At 36.0% G+C, this 20007-nt stretch overlaps 2 protein-coding genes across 2 annotated transcripts; both read right to left on the bottom strand.

Annotated features, from left to right (window-relative positions):
* Positions 1-4601: 4601 nt before the first annotated feature.
* Positions 4602-11483, bottom strand: LOC106178163 (voltage-gated potassium channel KCNC1). Its single transcript, XM_087002310.1, has 3 exons — positions 11282-11483; positions 9052-10732; positions 4602-5765 (listed from the first exon to the last, which is right to left on the bottom strand). Exons 2-3 carry the CDS (start codon positions 9586-9588, stop codon positions 4884-4886), a joined length of 1419 nt encoding a protein of 472 aa, XP_086858436.1. The 5' UTR covers positions 9589-10732; positions 11282-11483; the 3' UTR covers positions 4602-4883.
* Positions 11484-15675: 4192 nt separating this feature from the next.
* On the bottom strand, positions 15676-18481 carry LOC106178203 (placenta-specific gene 8 protein-like). Its single transcript, XM_087000723.1, has 4 exons — positions 17727-18481; positions 17285-17410; positions 16788-16930; positions 15676-16438 (listed from the first exon to the last, which is right to left on the bottom strand). Exons 2-4 carry the CDS (start codon positions 17400-17402, stop codon positions 16346-16348), a joined length of 354 nt encoding a protein of 117 aa, XP_086856849.1. The 5' UTR covers positions 17403-17410; positions 17727-18481; the 3' UTR covers positions 15676-16345.
* Positions 18482-20007: the final 1526 nt, after the last annotated feature.

The following is a 20007-nucleotide window of genomic DNA, read 5'->3' as shown; positions in this document are numbered from 1 at the left end:
TTAATCTGCTTTTTTCTGCTGAGACGCTGAACCACCGGAACCCCGTGCTTCCCGACATTTGGCTCTCTCGTCTCTTCTGATGGTTGTTCCTTAGTTACATGTCCAATCAGTAAAATAGTAGGATCTGTCACATCTATGCTGTATGATACATGCCTTTGTCTTGATAAAATGACACTTGGATCAACGTATATTAGAGAGGCTGAAATATGGCAGATTTCGATCTGATGGTGTGGTGTAAGAAGTGGCTGACCTCCCAACTCGATTTCCTTCGCCGATGTCTGTTGTAAAACGACTTTGGCCGTAATTGGTTCTTTGGTATGCTGAACAATCAAATTATTCACCTGAATTCGAAATAGATATCATTTGTTTGTTGTTAAACCCCATATATTCTGCAATTTTAATCTAAATTCATTTATGAATTAAAAGATTTCCTGATTAAGGTATCATATCCAGAATTTCCCCCAGATATCGAATTTTCCTCGAATGAAAAAGCGATTTCTCCCACTTACGAACCATTGACCGACCCGTCCCTCTTTTTGAATTCGATGTCTTGCATCATTTCTAATTAAAATTAAGTTTTAAATAACTGGTCGGTCGCTTTGACCGTTTCTTCGTATACGTTCAGAATTACCTCTGGATTATCCCTGAAAAATACATCTGCTTAAAAGATTCGTATTATATAATTTTATTATCGATGAAACAAATTATTCACTGCACATGTATATGCCTTCAAACCATTTTAATAATAAGAACGATAAAACATACCTGTACACAGATGTTCTGGAATTTGTCAACCTTGATTATCTGTTTGCATATTGCAAGTGAACGAGTGACTTTCAGCTCTCCGAATTTTCGTAGCTGTTCAACGTGGACGTGTGGCTAAGTTAATAAGAAAATAGGTGTCATTTTGAATTTTGATAAGCTGTTAAATTTTCTCATAGATTTTAAGGTTAACTTGAATAATAGGTCGTCCTATCATATAAATGAATGGGACAACATCGAAGGTAGCCCATGTATTTTATGGTGAAAACATTACCCGCCCTCCCGCAAAAATAATCTAATGGCTATAGCGGCCATTCACCTCATTCTATATATAATCTTTCAACATCTAATGGCATTACACTTTTAAATCGATTAAAAAACATTGAAGTTTTGATGCATATGTTATCTCTTTATATCACAATACAAACCTTTCTGATCCCCACGACCCGTGAGTTCTGCCATTCTTGTAAGTAGAACTTTACCAGGGGGTGGACCTACAGGGAAAGAATTACATTACTTCTGACATATATCCATCTGTTTTTTTAATGGATATTGTAAATTTTATCATAAATCAAGAAAGAGTTCACAACTTTTTCAATGATAATAATAATAATAATAACATACCTGTGCACGGATGTTTTGGAATTTGTCAACCTTGATTATATGCTTGCATATTTCAAGTGAACGAGTTACTTCCAGGTCTCCAAAATTCCGTAGCTGTTCAACGTGAACGTGGGGCTGAATTGAAAAGAAATTAACTACCATTTGAAAGTTTGATCAGATGTTTTATTTATTTTTATTTTCTTGAATGATTAGTTGCCCTATTATATTCAAGTTTGGGAGAGCATAAAAGCTTGTTCATGTTTTTGCGAGTCATAACAGGTTTCGGCTACTACCCCTGTATATCCATCCACCGAAAGATCTAATGCTTAGCAATCTTATTCTGTATTCAGGATGCACCTACTCTTATTGGACTTTGTTAAAAACAATATATATATACCAAACGCCTATATTATCCCTTTATATCAGAATACTTACTTCTCTAACCGCCACAGCCCTTTGGTTCTGCCATTCTTTTATGTGCCGCTTTACTAGGGAATGGACCTACAGTGAAATAATGATAGCATTTCTTACTTCTGACATATATCTATCGGTATTTATAATAAATATTATTACATATTATCTGTTTATTATCAAAGAAACAATTTTTTCATCTAAGCGCTAACATCCACTTTAGTTATCAGAAAACATACCTGTACCCGGCCATTCTGGAATTTGTTCATCCTGATAACATTTCTGCAAATTCCATGTGCACATCTAACTTTCAAGTCTTTAAATTTTCTCATCCGTTCAACATGAAGACGGGGCTAAAATTTAAGAAATAAGTTTCATTATAAATATTAATCATCTTTATGATTCGCTCAGATTTAGTTTTCGTTATTAAATAATTAGTTTTCCGCAGATTAAGCAGAGTAATCTCTTTTCAAGTTCGATATGCATGTACATGTACCATTACGTAATGGTAAAAAGATCAAATGACACTGGCTTTGGTTTGAAAAAAATGATGCAATAATATATATATATATATATATATATATATCAAGCTTGACTCTGGCAGCATATTAAAGCATATTTTTATTGTAAGAAAAGAACACCAGTGCTGTTGTTTTACTAAATCTTACCCGTCTCAACAAGACCGCACGGTTGTTCCTGTAGCGGCGCGTCTTAGCAGCGGTTCTTTTGCGGGCGGCTATAATAGAGCAACAACACGTTAACTAAATCAATCAACAAATCTTCGTAACTTTTATGATAAAAGTGAGGTTTGGAGTAAATGTTCACAATGTGCACCTCCCCGATTGCAATCTACATGTGTCTTTGCTGAACTCATAAAACGTGAAAAGCTACAAACAATATGAGCATTAAGATAAATAAAAGAAATGTAGGGCCTATACAGTGAACGTATAGAGAATCTTACCTCGTTTTCTGTGTTTCTTCTTGTGAAAGGCAACTGAAAAAGAAATGATGTACAACATTTTTTTCATTAAACATTTGCCAGCAGCTTAAATAACCACCAGTTTTCTCATACCTATATATTAGATTACCCCATTTAAAGATAAAGTTGAAATTAGAATCAGTTCAATAACACTCGGGTTAATGACAAAGGCAGTCTAAAACGAAATACTACTGTAATATTGCAATCCACTCGGCTACCCATACTTGGATTAAGGTAACATCTAATATGACCAGCTCTCTACACCTCTGGGGACAACATATGCCTAACAACGAGGTGTCATGAATTAAAGTCACTTAGACAACTGGGAGATCATGAAGATGCAGATTATAAACATGAATATCACCAGTAGTTCTTCGGTTGCAGGAAGAATCTGATATATGGCAACGGTCAACTCTCTGACTCTCAGGGTGGGTTTCATTCCTTTAAGACCTATACTTAACTAATAGACCATAATGTTTTTTAAATTGACAAACAAAGAATGATGTAATATGATACAAGGAATATTTTTAGAGTTATATTATCTAATATCAGTGAATACTGACTTACCTTTCACATAGAAGAAGAGGTACGCTAGTATCAACCCCAGAGCGAAACATACCATCAAAATGAGATCACCGTGGATTTTGTCCCATTGCTCTTCAAAGGACAACTCTTCAAATAAGAGTATTCTTATTTTGTTATGATGATAAACGCTACTTCGCATGGTAAATTATTTCAAAATATAACCGATTCATCTTCTCCATCACTATTTCCATCTATGATTCGTATACGATATCTATGGAAATGACCTCTTCTGTGATGTCACTATGTTGTCATTACATTATGACGTCAGCTGTTATATTATCGCAAACGATGGTACTGTTGTGAACAATGGTTATCAACAATAAGAACGACACTGGAGTCATGACAACGACCTGTTGCGAGTTTAGTGTGACGTCACCTATAGAGGATCACCAAATCCTTGTCTGTGTAGCATATTGATCTACAGGTTCCATTGTTTAGATCTGTTTCATATTTCTTTCTTTTATTTTTTCATCCATAATGATATCATCTGAGATTGTGCAATCACCGCCCAATTCATTATTATTCTTATTTGGGGGGGGGGGGGGGGGGGGGAGATCGGGAGAGAAAGAAAATAAACGCTCTCCCCTTCTTTCTCTCTTTGCTGCTGTATAAATATTCTTTTCTCGGTTTCTTTTATGTCGATGGTGCCTACATATAATTCCCAATATAAACGAACATAAAAAAATTATAAAAATTGACACTCCTTACTATACAAGTACATTGATATTAACATATTCTATAGATCTAATAATTTGATTTGAACAAATTATTTTTTTTGCACAGTGAATGACGGAGTAGTAATTTCATCACATAGTAGGTCTACACATTACCTATCTTATGCGTAGAGGTACTTTTCTACTGGGTAGGCTTACCTCCTGTGTTTTACAACACGCGTCAAAATTTTGTCTTTCTTGTGCTTTTTAAATATTTAATAAAACATTATTTCCGACAGAATGTATTACCCTGGATATTCTGTTATTATTTTCCTTGTAAGATGCTTTTTCTTTTGGTTCATTATGAACAAGTTTGCTAGCCAATTGATGCATTTAAAGGTGTATTCAGGGCAACTTTTCCTTTAAATATTATTTAAGCTGGTTTATTTGCCAAGCATTTATAACCAGTAACCATGTCAGTCCTTGAAATGAGGGAAACGTCACAATCGACATTTAGCTTGGGTTTCTTTTATAATCTATAATTTGATTCCACTTTTTCAAGCTTAAAACAAGCTGAAAGTCAACCGTAAGTTACAAAATCATAAACAAATATAAGAAATACATGTTTTAGTACAGCAATAAGGACGCGTTTATTGAAATAGTGTGGCAAAAGGAACAATCAACAATCCGTTACAAAGGGTACGATGTCCTGTTGATAAGTGAATGAAATCCATAACACAACAGCACAATATTTATATCATGTTTATAATTTTGAAAAGGTTAAACAAATACCTCCCTATATAATAGGCCCAAGTGGGTACATATTTGATTTTGGCATAATAATAGACAATTTTAAACATTTAAATAAAAAGCGTTAGCGAAATGGGTGGCTATGCATCACAGTCATCCTCCTTCTCTGGTTTCTTCGTCTTGCATTTTTTCTTGTCTGATTGCGATTGCGCGTAGTACAACAAGAAATTGCTCACGATGATGGGTATCGTCATTGCAAGAAGTAACACGCCGCAGAACGCAGTCACCGTTCCAACGACGTAACCGATGCCGGACGTTGGTACTTTATCCCCGTACCCCACTGTCGTTAGAGTTATGACCGCCCACCAACAGCCAATCATAATGTCTTCGATTTTACTACTTTCGTTATAAACGTTGTCTCCATAAAACATAAGCGAGGCAAATAAGATCATGGCAATGCATAGCATGACTATAGTCAGGATAATTTCCGATACACTTTCCTTGAGGGCATAAAGAATCACCTTGATACCTGTGTAATGCTTAGCAACGCGAAATATACGCAATATTCGAGCAATTTGGAGAAGCTGGAGAAAATCGAAAACGGACTGTTTATACAGTTCTTCCGGTCGGCAGATATTTAGAATCAGTTCCACATAGAATGGGACCAAGGCAACAACATCGATGCACATCAGAGGCGACACCAATAACCGGAACCTCGGGCAACAGATAATTCGCGCTAAAAGATCCAGCGTGAAAAAACCAGCGCAAAAGAAATTTAAAATCTCAACAGCGGGATGCAGTAAATTGAACCTCACGTCGTCACCGATTGCGTGAGAGGCATTGTCATGTTTTCCGCTCATGTGGTCTTGTAGGTCCTGGTATTCCTCGTAGGATGTCCCGAAGAGCGACATGGTCAGGTTCCACGCCCCGTCGTGCGGCCTCACGTCCAGAATGTGGTGACTGTCCAACATGAAGATAGAGATGGACAAAAGGACCATCATCAGAGAGACCCCGGCATACACCTGGCATGAAAAAAGAGACATTTTGTAAAAAGCATGATAAGCAGAATAGCATATGAAACTGTTTGGCAGCCAAAAACGTTGTAACTTAAAGGTCACCAGAAGAACATATAAGGGCCCCGTGTTTGATTGCCATTATTATCATTATGTTACAAGTGTAGGGTTAACTTATATGTTGCAAAAACCTTTACCCAAAATATTGGCTGCACTGGGTTACTTTCAACCAAATGATGAAAAGCGTGTAGTTGATATTCCTTTAATAACCCATAAGTCGACTGCTAATATATAAAGAAAGACATTTGGTGGTGTGTAATGGATCTACCAGACACTGCGGACTACTGATAAACCTTTGATGCTAGTTTTCCGCAGATTTTTCTTTTAAGATATGAATTAATAAATAAGAAAGTATTTTATTGCCAATTATCAAGGAAATTACAAACCGAAAATCAATGTTTTAAAACATTTGTTACACGTTTGGCAAGAAATATATATGTATTCCATTTCTATGTTATTAACTACCCTCTCAATACAGTAGGCTTTGGTTAAAGAAGTCCACTCATTTTATAGAGACAGAACAGAGTAGGGGCCATTTATGATCAACACCATGAACTAGCAGGGTGCATTTTCAGACAAAGGGGCGACGTATTGGCGTTAAACACTTCATTGAAACAGATTTGAATCGCAATTTCCTTATTTTTAGTACCCATTGCCAACTACATCACTACATCTTTCCCATTCATTCAATACACTGCATCCAGACGTTTTTTCTTTACTAGATCTATTCGTGAATTCTGTTTGGGCAGGAAAAATTAATTGCCTCTTTATGCTGTTAAGAGCCTCCGAGCGTTATCTCGAATATCGGCTTTTTTCACTGCCTATGATTAATAAAGTTAACATGGCTTATTCAAACGATGCAATGCATGAAGCAACCATTTATAACGCTCACTTCATTTTACAAAAAACACAATCATCATTTATTTCATGTCGTCTAGGCCTATTATTTGAATTAGAACTGGAATAAATAGGGATTTACTGTGAAAATGTGGACTATGATAAATTTTGTCATTAGCATTGACAGCGTTACATTATCTGGTGAATTATATAAAATAAACTTGAAAGTGAAAGAGCTGTGTTATGTTTTTCTTTTGTCAGGTATTGATTGCATTCTTGTCTGTTTTATCAAACCCAAATGAGTTCGGAAAAACACCAACAGCACTTCTATGTGATTAAATGATTGGTATAGAGGCCCTAGTAGTATTTTTGATAAGAAGCTTGAGGCAACAGCTTTTACAGTATGTATCATAAACCTCTCTTTTATGTCCTCGCTATCGATGGTGTAATTTCCAAGAACATGACTTTTATCAGCTTTCGTTGCACGCTTAACTTTAAATATTGCAATTTTTTGTGGATTTCAGGCAAACCATATCCATCACCGTTGATAATATTGCGACCTTATTTTAAATTCTAAGTTTCTAATTTTACTGCCACGAGTGGTTCTCAAGAGATTCAAAAAGGCATTTTTAAGACGTAACTCTCTTAATTTGAATATGGTTTACCTTGATAATGAAAGTGTAGTATTTTTTAATATACGACTGTCTAACTTGTATTGTATGCTGTCTGTCTGTGAGCGTACTGTTACTGAGTCACCTTCAGAGACCTGTGTATAACGTTACATTGATAAGATAATTATTGCTGTCGTACATAAGGTTGTGTTATCGTGCTAGGGCACAGGAAGTTTTCGAAAAATTAAATGAATAGGTGACAATTTATATCAAAATAATGCAAGTTTAATTATTAATAACCAAAATTTATCAAAGTTCAGCTTTATATTACGTGTCAGCATTTGCGGAGAAAATAAAAACAGTTTTCGACTTTACGTACTGAGGTTGTCACTGCTGTTGCAGAATAAATTACTCTATAAAGGTTTCAATGGGACATTTATAGCCAACTATTGCTGGAGTGGCGCTAGCAATTTTCGTTCAGCCAAATTACAACTTTTTCATTGCTTTTTTGTCCAAATGGTTTAAATTTGACTAAAATGAGTCAAATCAACCCCAATTTGTTTAGCCAATTTCAGTCAATTTTAGCATTTGGCTAAATTGGCGAGTGTTAGCGCTACCCCAGTTGATTGCTATTCATAAGGCAAAGTTTCGCTCATTTGCAATACCCTACACGTAATAGTAAGTGAGCAGATCTAGACATCGTATTCGGAAAGTGTCATCTGGGGCAATGAACCGCTAACGTTTTTGAGATAAACGTATGTTAAAATTCTCCCCAAGCGTAATGAATAGGCAATGTAATCGGAAAATAATCCACTAATTGACTGGCTATTTGCTTTGTGTCACTGTGCCTCATTGTGTCTAAAGGTCCTACGGGAATATTTGCTTGGAACCTGGTCTGCTTACTGTAGTGGTAATAACAGTAATTTGATTCCTTTAACGTGATGTAAATGTATCTGCGTACTATTTATATTGGTAACTTAATTATTTCATCACGTAATATTTTATGTTCGGGGTTTCATATTCTTGGCGTTTCGTGGCCTTTCTGGTTGCAATTAAAGACTTTAAAAACAAGCCATACACGCTTCACACGCCAAAGAAAAAATAACTGTGTGACTGATGATATGTTTTCGAGGTCACCATTTATAAAAGCAAATGTTACATATATAATAGACAAAAGTAAAATAAATTAAGGGCAACGTTTTAGGAAATCTACAGATAATCATATGTTCTCATTGTACTGAATAGCCTTTCTTGTGACAGCAATCAATGGGTGTATTTAGAATATGTCAATTTGATACAGAATACAATAATAATAATAATAATAATAATAATAATAATAATAATAATAATGGGAACAGTTACGAATCCCTCCACGTCACTCTAAAATAATGACACGAAACCGAATAAATGTAATGATGCTGCAACTTTCTGACTTGTCTCTTCTATCCTGCTACAACATAAATGGCATTAACAAGTGGAACTGGAGACATGATTCACTCAGGGTCTACTTACTAAGGGCAATGAACATTTCAAGTGGTTCTGCAAATATAATGTGAGGCAACGATAGCAACTGTGGATAAGCGGAGGAAAGTGACCAACGGAAAGTTGATAAAGATATTTTCTTTAACGAATGCGAACTTGATATTACCTCAATTTAACACGAGCTTTGGATCATCCAGATATAAATTGCTCCATTGTGCTACCACGAATGGCAGTAAAACTGCCCAAACAAAATTAAAAAAAAAAAGCGAAATAGCAGTGGACACTTTCAAAGTAGGTAACATTACCTTGCCCGCCAATGACGAACACGGTTCTTCCAGCGTCCGCCATGCCATCAGCCTCAGGCGTTTCCACAGTGGGCATTTCGTGTCCTCTATATCTTTGTAGATGTTTTCATCATTGGAGAAAAAAGCATTAAACTTTATCAGAGATTCCTTCTGTTCCTGATATTCATGATAATTTATCCAGCAGCATTCCTGTATGAGTGTCTCGTCTATCTGCCAGAAAGCCAGTTCCTTTTTCACTGACGGGCCGCAAAACTGGAGAGGTATGTGGAGTTCGCCCGTTCTGTAATAGTTCAAGATGGCTAGAAATATCATTGGGTGGCGATCAAAGTAATAGTCCTTCTTTGTCGGGCGATAGTGCTGCTTGAGCACACTCAAATTGGACAATTTTGTCCCTGGTTTGCTTGATAATGTTTCCAAGGAAACCTCGTGGTTCACCCCGCCGACATTCAAAATGATGGTCTCTTCTTCTGTCGGAGACACCGGGTCTTGTAATTCAGTTGCGGTGAGTGATAAATATTCTACTTCTGGAAGTTCCATTTTGATTTCTCTGATGAAAGCTTGCTCTCAAGTGGATGTGTGTGTATAGCATATGCTGTGCCGCTGCACTACTTCTCCGTGGACACAATATTACCTGTGTGAAAAAGAAAAACAAGTAGTAACTATATATCACATCCAAGTCATTGGTGCCAAGAAAGAAATCACTCCTGTGGTACTTCCTCCGCTGTCAAACAAACGAGTCTGCTGGTTTATGATTATTTAATAAGTAGTGATTCTGGATATACCAGTACACCTGATCCTACTCATGATACCTGAAGCAATTTCTTACTGCTATAAAACATCGGTGACAGTAAGCATAGTCATACTCGCAAGATATCTTCATATCGCACAACAACAGGTGCCCATTTGAGTTCATACGGCGCAGGCTTTCTGGTAGCAATTATCGCCTATATTGCTGTCTCATTTTCACAGTACTATTTGCATTTTCGTCCTCAGTGACCACAATCGTGATCAGATCCGTGAAAAGAATTACTTATTGGCCAGGAACAATGATGAAACCACGATAAGAGGTCATCAACAATGCAACTGTAATACTAAGATCGATGATTACCATGAGGGGAAATTGTCAATAAGCGCTTGTTATAAATCAAGTAGTAGGAGTGAACATTTTGAAATCCCTGTAGAGTAAACCTCCGCTGTTTCAATCGATACCTTCAGGTACACAACGTAATAAAGAGTATTTGGCCTACAAATGAAGTCATCACTGTAGATCAGCGTGTTGCTAGTCAAGGCCCCAAACCATATGCCTTTAGTCAATCTGATATACGAAAAGTATTTTGTAAAATGTCCGTATCTGCTTTCATCCTTTGCAAATGGGCGTGAGAATGGATATTATTTATTAAAGCTTCTCGGATTGCCCTGTTTAAACCAAGCTGCATGCTTCCTGAACAAAGCAGCTCAGTTGTAAAGTCGGCCTACACAGCACGCACAAATTGCAAGACTCTATATCACATGAATGTTCAGTATGTTTTCTGATTTTCCGCTCTTTACACAGTTAAATGTTACACGCTGTAGCAATTCGATTTTTTCAAACGGTGTCCTTAAGGCGTCTGGTTTCTTGGCCACTCAACACTTCTGCTGGTCTACAGGGATCCAAAAGCCCCCTTCACTTATGAATTGGCTGCTGGAAAATTATTTTAAAAAGTCATTAGTTTGTCACTTAATGTAATCACAGCCTTAACCACACTAGAATGTTCTAAAGCAAAGTGCACGCGCTACATTTGTAAATCAAGGAGGTGCAATCGACATTGATATATTACAATGATAATAGCAATCACAATTAAAATTCTTGTCGGACACATAAGGATCGGTCTTCTTTTAATTTGAATTTTGAAACTTATTTTGAACTATTTCTCCTTTTATCAATAGGTTATCCACTAGAAACGTGATTTAAGGATACGTATAATTATCTACTTTCACTTTCATTTGGACACCACATTGAAGCCATGGCTGGTAAATACCTTGATAACACTGGCAAGGTAACCAATGCCAAAGCTTTCTCACATGGAAATGTCAATTTAAACCATAGCAGCTAAAAATGCAACCAATATTGACATTCATTGCAATCATTCTCAAAATGTTTTGGAAACGTTTACCATTGAAGAGCGCAAAGGTCTACAGACGATGGCAATGATTAGTGTTAACCAAACTTGCAATCGTTTGTTCTACTTACCTATCACCTTCTTCACTTCGCAATCGAGCCGATCTACGTTTTCAACGCTGTTTTAGCCTGTTATGTAGTAGGGGCCTGCTTTGAGCACTGCAAGTGAACTGGTTCGCGGTCAAGAAAGTTAGAAAATAATCTTTGTCAAGGTCGATTTCTATTCACCGCCATCACCATTTGGAAGAGCACATGCTCTGACAATGATACATCGGCAAAGTGGGAGGGACGGCACTCTCTGTCATCCAATTTGTATGATTTGTCGCCAACAAATAATGGTTTGTATAAATCATGAGTCAAACTTTGCAAACAAACACGACACATTGTCCATGTATTAAAAAATTCATTGCTGACAGCTGACAACTAATGGAAAAAATGTAAAGCAAACACGAAGGCATTTGACTTACTGCGAATGAAATGCTGCGTGGGCATGATATGGTTTGTTTTTGTTCCATTATCAGTTTGAGTATTTCATTTATGTATAGAAACAAATCTTCGTTATGATATTAACGAACACAGAAATTCTAATAGGCAGTATGGGTATTTTAATATTTATTAAAATATTTAAATATTTTACATTTATAAAAATATTAAAATATTTATTAAAATACACATTTTTAGTTCAAAATGTATTCGATATGTTACTCATATTCGACGAGTAGGTTTGATCCATAAGTGCCAGTCAATGACACACTAGCTGTTTTGGCGGTGTTCTATCCATCCATCCATCCATCTATCTATCTATCTATCTATCTGTCTAAAGACAAACACGCACGCACAAATGAAGTATACGAAAAAAAGCGCGCGCGTGTGTGTGACAATTATCCTGACTGGAGTGTTTACTTTCAGGTTTAGCTTATCGTCCAGGATGAAAGGATATCAAGATACTTGGAGTTTATTAAGTCTTACAAGACTTTCCCTGTGGAGAGAGGTTTCTTGAAAAACATGCATTAAAAAGACTAATGGGATCATGGTTACTCAGACCATATGCGTTCAGCATGAGAGCCTGGTGATTTGCCGCAAGGGACGTGCCAATTGTAAGCAGGCGACGCAAGTATGGGAAGAGATCGATGTAATATGTTGTATGTTACAATTGAATTGGCATTAAAGGAATACTATATGCAAGGTGTTGTTCTAGTTCATCCTGTCACTAGTTGATTGCCAGGCTATGTTTTCTGGTGACAGAGCGTGTTAATTTGACGTATTGTATATCTGATTAAGCTGTGGCCATTGCTTTGTACGCAAACACAATGATTACTTGTTCTCCTTGGCTCTGTATATCAGCAAAACGCTGTTTCATTGAGTTTCATTGAAATTGATTTGCACATGATATTAAAGGTGTCAAAGCTTAGACAGATAATCGTAGAAGTATGTTCTACTATGGAGAAAATAACACGCGACAAGTACAAAAATAACTGATTGAAATGGCAGTAAGCCTTTAATCAAATATAGCCATCAAATTATTCATTAGGTGACTATCAGCCGTGGATGACAGAATAGTTAGAGCATACAATTTATTTCCAAAGAACAATTAGTGTTACAATCCATTAACGTCGACGTTTCGGATAATTGTTCGAATCTACTCAGTCTTGTAGAAAATTGTCATGTTTGCTGTCTCATCGACATTCACTTAGTATGAAGAAATTCAATTAGATGGAAACGGTCTCTCTCCCAGAAAACAAATAAGTGTTACATTGCACGAGCATTGGGATTATCGGATTATTAAGACTATTCAGTGTTGTAGAAGCACTATCAGGTATGATGTCAATTCGCTTTGTATTTAGTACACTAAGGTTTCATCAGAGGGAAATGGTCTAGCAAAACTGATATAATATGGATTTTTGGGTCCTTTTAAAACGCAATGTTTTCGAATGCAGGGTTATGGTCCTGATACCTCCACTGGGAGCTGGTTAACCCTGAGTGTCAGAGATTACTTAAAAACGGCGGAGGCATACTGATGATAGAGGCGAGTTCCCTGTAATCTTTGAGCCTCAGGGTGGAATGATTCCACGATAAACAGACCCACAGAAAAGCGGTGTAGGCCTACATAGCGTTTATAAATGTGTTAATGTTGTGCCATATAGATTTTATTACCTTTTTGACATGCTTGCCAAACTCCGATTTAGATCGCATCGTCATCTAAAAGGTCAGCAACACTAGTAAAGCAAAGCTGAAGAAATGATTAAGATACAGAATATGTGAAGGAATTAATCGTGAAGATTCTGTAATCTCCGATCAGAAAATTTAGTCCGTAGCTCGAAACTGTAGTCAACAGAAAGTGAAAGTAAGAGATGTGAGAAAAAAAAAACAGAGCGAGTTACTGGTACCCAAACTGGTCATTTACAGAGGTTGACAAGATGTATAACAGAAGAATGATAACTAATAAGGGTAAACTGGAGAAGTAGAGCAAGGAAATATGAGAGACGAAGATTAACGTACCGGTGCCATGTCTAGTCGCTATAAATGACCTACATGTCTGAAGATCTGTTTGATTGAGCACTATTCACTTGGACAGTGACACTGCACTTATTCAATTACCCAGATGTCATTGACTCATCTGAACACGCACACGTATGTCTAGATACCACGTTTAACACACGCTCTGTGCCATTACTAAGAGAATCTTGACCGAAGTTAACGAAATAACGACTCCCCTTAGCGTCAGATAATTAAGTTAACTCTTCAGCTGTTTCTCTAGCGGTAACAATTATAGCAACTTAATATTAAATAACGATCTGTTTATGGTTGGTTGGAAACATTTTCAGAAGTTATTCACCTTAAAGCAAATGCTATCTACGGGGTCTTCTCGTAGAAATGAATAAAAAATACCTATGTCTGACCTTGGTTTTTTTTTTAAATAACTTAAGCGCTGTTACAAAGGAAAAAAATTAAAGGATATCACAGATTTGCACAGCAGATAAAACATGAAACATAAAGCATTTACATGTTCGTTTTAAGTTACGACACTAGGCGTCTTCTCCGTAATGATTGCTGCAATCCAAACAGGTCTGTATTAAAATTTTGTCGGCCAGCAATCTCTTTTTATGTATATCTGCTACGCATCGTCAGTGAAATCAAACTATATCAAAAACTTTCTAAACGCGTTTTTTATGTTGCGTTGGCAAACCGAACGTCGCTATCGGACGTCTTCTCTACCGCATTCAGCGACACAACTGATAGACAATAGACACTGGCTTGGGTATAGTGAGGACCACACCCCGTTTTCACATCTCACTATATCACTCTACCATTTACTGAATAAGTGATATTTGATTTCTTCTTCTCTAGCCAGCATTTGGATGTAGAGGTGAAATAGTTATCCTCCAGATTTGTATTAATTGATAATTTCTACGCACTTCAAAAAGTCGTCGGTAGTAACGTGACAACCATTATGTACAATTTCAATTTGAATCCAATAAAATGGATCGGCTTGAACTTTTTCATTTTAATAATGCAAATTTTACATGTATACTTCGCATAACTAACCATATTGCATAATACATTTTGTTGCAGGTCAAAACAAACTGTAACTTATATTATATTCATAAGACGTTGTGAACGTGGAGTTCCTATCAATGACCTGCCAAGTGCATGTCTCTTTGTCAACCAAATGTCTACGAGTGTTTGTTTTACTTCTTTAGGACCATATCCAGATATTTCAGTATATAAACTCTAATCAATGGATCCGATAGCATTCAGGGCACTTTTCTGGACAATTCACGTAGCTAAATTTATGACCAATTATTGACACTATAGGCCTATACGCGTAAAGTTCTCCCAAAGTACTTTCCTCTAACTTATAACCAGTTCTGAAATTTGCAGTCACTTCGGTTCCTACCAATGTACTGCAAGGAAGTTGAGTTCCTTCCTAGTTTTCAGGAGATACGCTGATGAAAAATATTCGGAGGGGGGGGGGGGGGGGGGTAAGGTGCGTAAATTTTGTGAAAATCCCAAATTGTAAATGAGGGGAGGAAAGGTGATCAACATAGGAAGCTTGTTGTAGGGGACACTAAAACAGTTTGTCGACAATTTTTTTACCTAATTTTTTCCAAAAATGCCGTGCCTCACTTGTGCGTTTCTGAAAGAGTAGGCCTAATGCATTTTTGTGAAGGGTCGCCTAGCAAAACGCCTTTACAATTTTAATTACAATTTTAAACTATAATTGTGAGAATCTTAATGGATACTGATGTAAGAAAACTTATAATCATGTAAATAAGTTCAGCCAAACTCGTGGAATTGAAAGTTGTAATTTTAACGCTGATAAGTATAATATTAAAATATACTATTTTATGATATGACGTAAAGATATTAGTGGAATATCAACCCTCTGAATCTGAGTAACTTAATCGTTTGTTTTCAAATTCGCAAGAGTGTCACATGGGCCTTATAACAATAAGAAGAAGAAGTAGAAGAAAAAATTTGAATTTATTTTACAAAACACAGTCACAAAAAAGGTAATTAAAATATATTAGTAGACTATATTGCAAATGTAAATTAACATTACAAAAATCAATTATAGAATCTATATTGAGCTATTTTACAGGGAAATCACAGTGCAAATATTTCAATCTAAAAATGCATAGCGTCCATTTCCGGCAACGAGAATTTTTTCTGATTACTCTTGTTTGACCATTGTTCTGGTGTCTAGGACTGCCCGTTTATGCACAACTTAATTGGACGTGTGTGTGTAAGCAGGAAAGAGTTTTCATGGGCCGAACGAATTATCTCCTTTTCATATTAAATTTGATGGCACTGATGTTTGTACCCATTTTCGAATCGTTTCTGTGCATTAAGTCAGACAGGATATGCACACGTGTCCTTTGAAACAGAATGAAAAAAGTATTTCCCTTTATTGCTTTTAGTTTTCACACTATTTTATTTTTGAGAAACTTTGCACGGCACATTGCTCCATTTTAGATACGACAAAAATAAAAAATTAAATGTATAAAAAGTTTAATGTATAAACTTCGATTGGAGGTTTCCAGATATGATCCATTATAATTTCAGTATGCTCCATACGATTCCTCTACTTTTCATGACGTAATCTATATGCTGTTATGCAATTATGTAAGAATTTTACATCCCAACGTGGTCCATCTCTCTGGACAGCTGGCAAGCCACGCACAATCCACAAAGCCCTGTGGCACATAAATCGCCGCAAATAGATCCCTGAAAGAAATTTGGACACGTGCGTAAAATGTCAACTATGCCACAGTACGTGCTGTATTCGCCTGGCACGTGTTATTTGTTTTGTAACTTACTTAAAGCTGTTCAACAAGGTAATCTTGTTAGGACCGTCATTCAAGGCATACAATGTTAGAAAATTTCACGGTATTTTTAGGCGCTGACCTAAATGAGATGGAAACGTGATTTCATGGAATTTTGTTTTGCCTTAATATAAAGGTCGGACGCGTATTATATATTTGGTACCTTTGGCATAAAATATTAACTTGAAACCGATACTAATTTTTCTACCAAAATGTATTCAGTTACTGAATTTGCTCAAGTGTGGCGTTACCTCTATCCCATGCATGGTTCTAAGCTTTGTCCTCATAGCGGCAATGCCGGGTGGTCCACAGCAGAATGGCAGGCAGCAGTTCTCATCCATGCGTGTAGCCAAGGAGCAGAGCATGCAGGGCAAACAGCATATGGCACAGCAGCCTACAAAGAAGATTGTTTTAAGTAGGTGCGTGTACCTGTACGTACAATCATTTAGGCCCACGTGTCTCTATCTACTTATCTCTTTCTGTCTCTGTCCTTTTCACGTCCCCTCTCAATATCACCCTGAGAGAGAGAGAGAGAGAGAGAGAGAGAGAGAGAGAGATTGTTTTTCACATCACAAAAACATAATAATATGAAATCTGATGACAGAGAAAAATGATGACATGGAAAAAATGATTACAGAGGAACATGTGGGAACCGACTAACGAACACTAGTGTTTAAGGCAAATACAAAAGAAAAAGTGATGAATTACAGTCTTTTTTATGAAATATTGTACAGGAGGAATTCCTTACAGCTTTTACAGTCGGAACCACAGCCACAGAGTCCTGTAGACCAAGAGCGGACGTTTTGTGGCATATGAGGGGCCCCCACGTGACCAGGTTGTGTGACAACCACTGATTTCTGCTCCATCCTAAAAACTGAAATAAAAACTTTTTAAAGAATTAACGCAAAGTAAATATTCACAACGAAAGGCCAAAAAGACGGGACTTGGTAACTAAAATAACATTGTAATGCAAATTAACTGTACAGGCTAATTGTAAAACTGTTTTTTTACTTTGTTGAATTCATTTATCTAATAGTGTGAACAGCAAATCAGTTATATGCATAAATATTTCCCTTTATTTTAAGTGCTTTTCAGAAAAAAAACTTAATAAATATGAGATGAATGTTGTTGATTAATTATGCCAGTTAAAACAGAATGTCGCTAAATAAGAATCTCCAAAACAAACATACCTGATGCGCTTTAAAAATTTATTTCGTTATTCCTAAGATTTTCTCCGTCCACTATCTTTCCTGAAACTGACGAACTGCCTCGCCCGCTGTTATACCGATAATACAAGTCAACCAATTCAAAGCCGCAGAGTAAATATTTTCTGGACAACACTTGTTAAACAATACGGTAACTTAGAGACTAATTCCGAAATCAAATAATGATATCTGGCGATTCAGCCTAATCGGCATAACAATCAATTGAAAAATATTTTTGATATTACGTTTTTCATGAAAAATCTCGTATTTGAACATTTTCGAGTAAAAAAAAATGACATGTATTTTCCATAAATGTTTTGTCGGTTTGGAAAAAAAAATTACATCGCCAGCCATTGTAGATCCAACATACTTGGACTTCATTTATTTTTCATTTAAGCTTTTAAGTGAACTAAGTGACAAAAGCTTAAGGTGCTTTAGAGAAGGGTGGCTTGATGTACTTGGAAGTTAGACAGAAAAACTGTCAAATATACATTACAAACAAATGGAACAAAGTAACAATGACAATAACCACGTTGATCATACAATGGTCTTCATATACATTCCGTTGAGAAGTTCTTTAAAAATCTCATTAAAAAAACTAAATACTGAAGCCGGCGTAACGAAACTGAGGATCCGTATAACAGAAAGTCCGCCCTTCATATAGTTATAATGGTTAGGGTTAGTCTGATCTAAGTGGGTCAAAATCTAGGGCAAGTCTCGTCTGTACAAATGAACGGGAAGCAGACTGTGTTATGGGGAACTCTCTGTCACGTTGCACCGGCACACACAGACAGTCAACAGAAATCACAAGCATTTTCATTAAACAAAACTACTAACAAATATAAAGTAATACTAACAAATATAAAGTAAAACAAAAATGTGGTTTGGGGCGTACGTCATAAAAATCCATGCAAAATAATAATACTTAATAATTATAAACAAGGCAGCAAAGCTGTCAAATGTACAGACAAAAAACAGGAAATAACTATGCACAAAATAGGCTACTGTCAATTCTGATGCAAAAATACATTATGTTAAACTGCAAATTCAACATCAAATTTTAATTATCCTCAACAGGTAATACCAATGTAATTAAAATATGTGACAAGTTTACACTTTGAAAATGTATAACTTCCAGAAAAAGAAGTTCCTTAGACTGCTTTTCCAACTCAGACTGCATTTTAGTCCTGTATTTCTTTTTTGAAAGTTTGGCAATCATAAGTAACATGGTTTTCCCATAATGGTCATCATGGCAGCAGCACCCAAAATTGTGTTTTCTTCTATTCTGATGCAATATTACATAATGGTTAACAGCATAATAACTCAATTTTAATAATAAAATATACGTATCATGGATTTTCAGAAAATGTGACTAGCATGGGTCTTCAAGCCCGTGGAACTTCAAAGTCACACCTTGAAAATGCCAATATGTGAAAAATTAAATTTTCACAAAATAACTGTTTAACTGGCAGCAAGAATTACCAAACAGACTGTATTTCCTACTGAAGCTGTATTTTAGTCCCATGTTTCTTTCCTGTAAGTTTGAGAACAGTAAATGACATGGTTTTTCTTAAATGGTCATCATGGGAGCAGTGCCCAAAATAGTTTTTTTTTTTCAAATTTTGATGCAATATTACATAATGTTTAACAGCATAATGACCATAAACTTTAATAATAAAATATTAGTATTATGGATATTCAGAAAATGTGACTAGCAAAGGTCTTCAGGCCCATGGAACTTCAAAGTCACAACTTGAAAATGCCAAAATGTAAACAAGACAGCACTGTTCTGAAATGTTTTTTTTTTCATTTTTAACAATTTTTAACATAAAACAAAATTATCAGTTTTCTGCCGTTTTTATATGATAAACTAAGAAAACTGATGAGATGGGAAAAATATCAACAGAGCAGTGTTAAATGTCCAATCTCTTCCATTCTGAGATTCTGAACATAGTGAATGATTGAATCTGACAAACTGCAATGATATGAGTTTATTTCCATTTTTGAAACTTTATTACACAATACACGATAACAAGTTTACCATCATTTTTACATAATCAACTAATAATGTTGTAAAATTGCAGGAAATGCCAAACAAACTCTTTTACGTATCTTATTAGTTCAATAATGAAACTGTTTACATGCCTAAGAATTAAATCTGAGGAAATGTGAAAAAACTGCATTTCTTTAAAATAATGGCCCCATTATGCTGATTTTTTAACTCAACCTGCGTTTTAGCAGGAATGACCACTCCTGTGAGTTTAAT

This window comes from Lingula anatina, chromosome 1, assembly GCF_051362555.1.
Source record: "Lingula anatina isolate TDL-2025a chromosome 1, LinAna3.0, whole genome shotgun sequence".
In the NCBI taxonomy this organism is placed as follows: domain Eukaryota; kingdom Metazoa; phylum Brachiopoda; class Lingulata; order Lingulida; family Lingulidae; genus Lingula; species Lingula anatina.
Note: the sequence above shows the minus strand (reverse complement) of the source record. Positions and strands in the feature narration are given on the sequence as shown.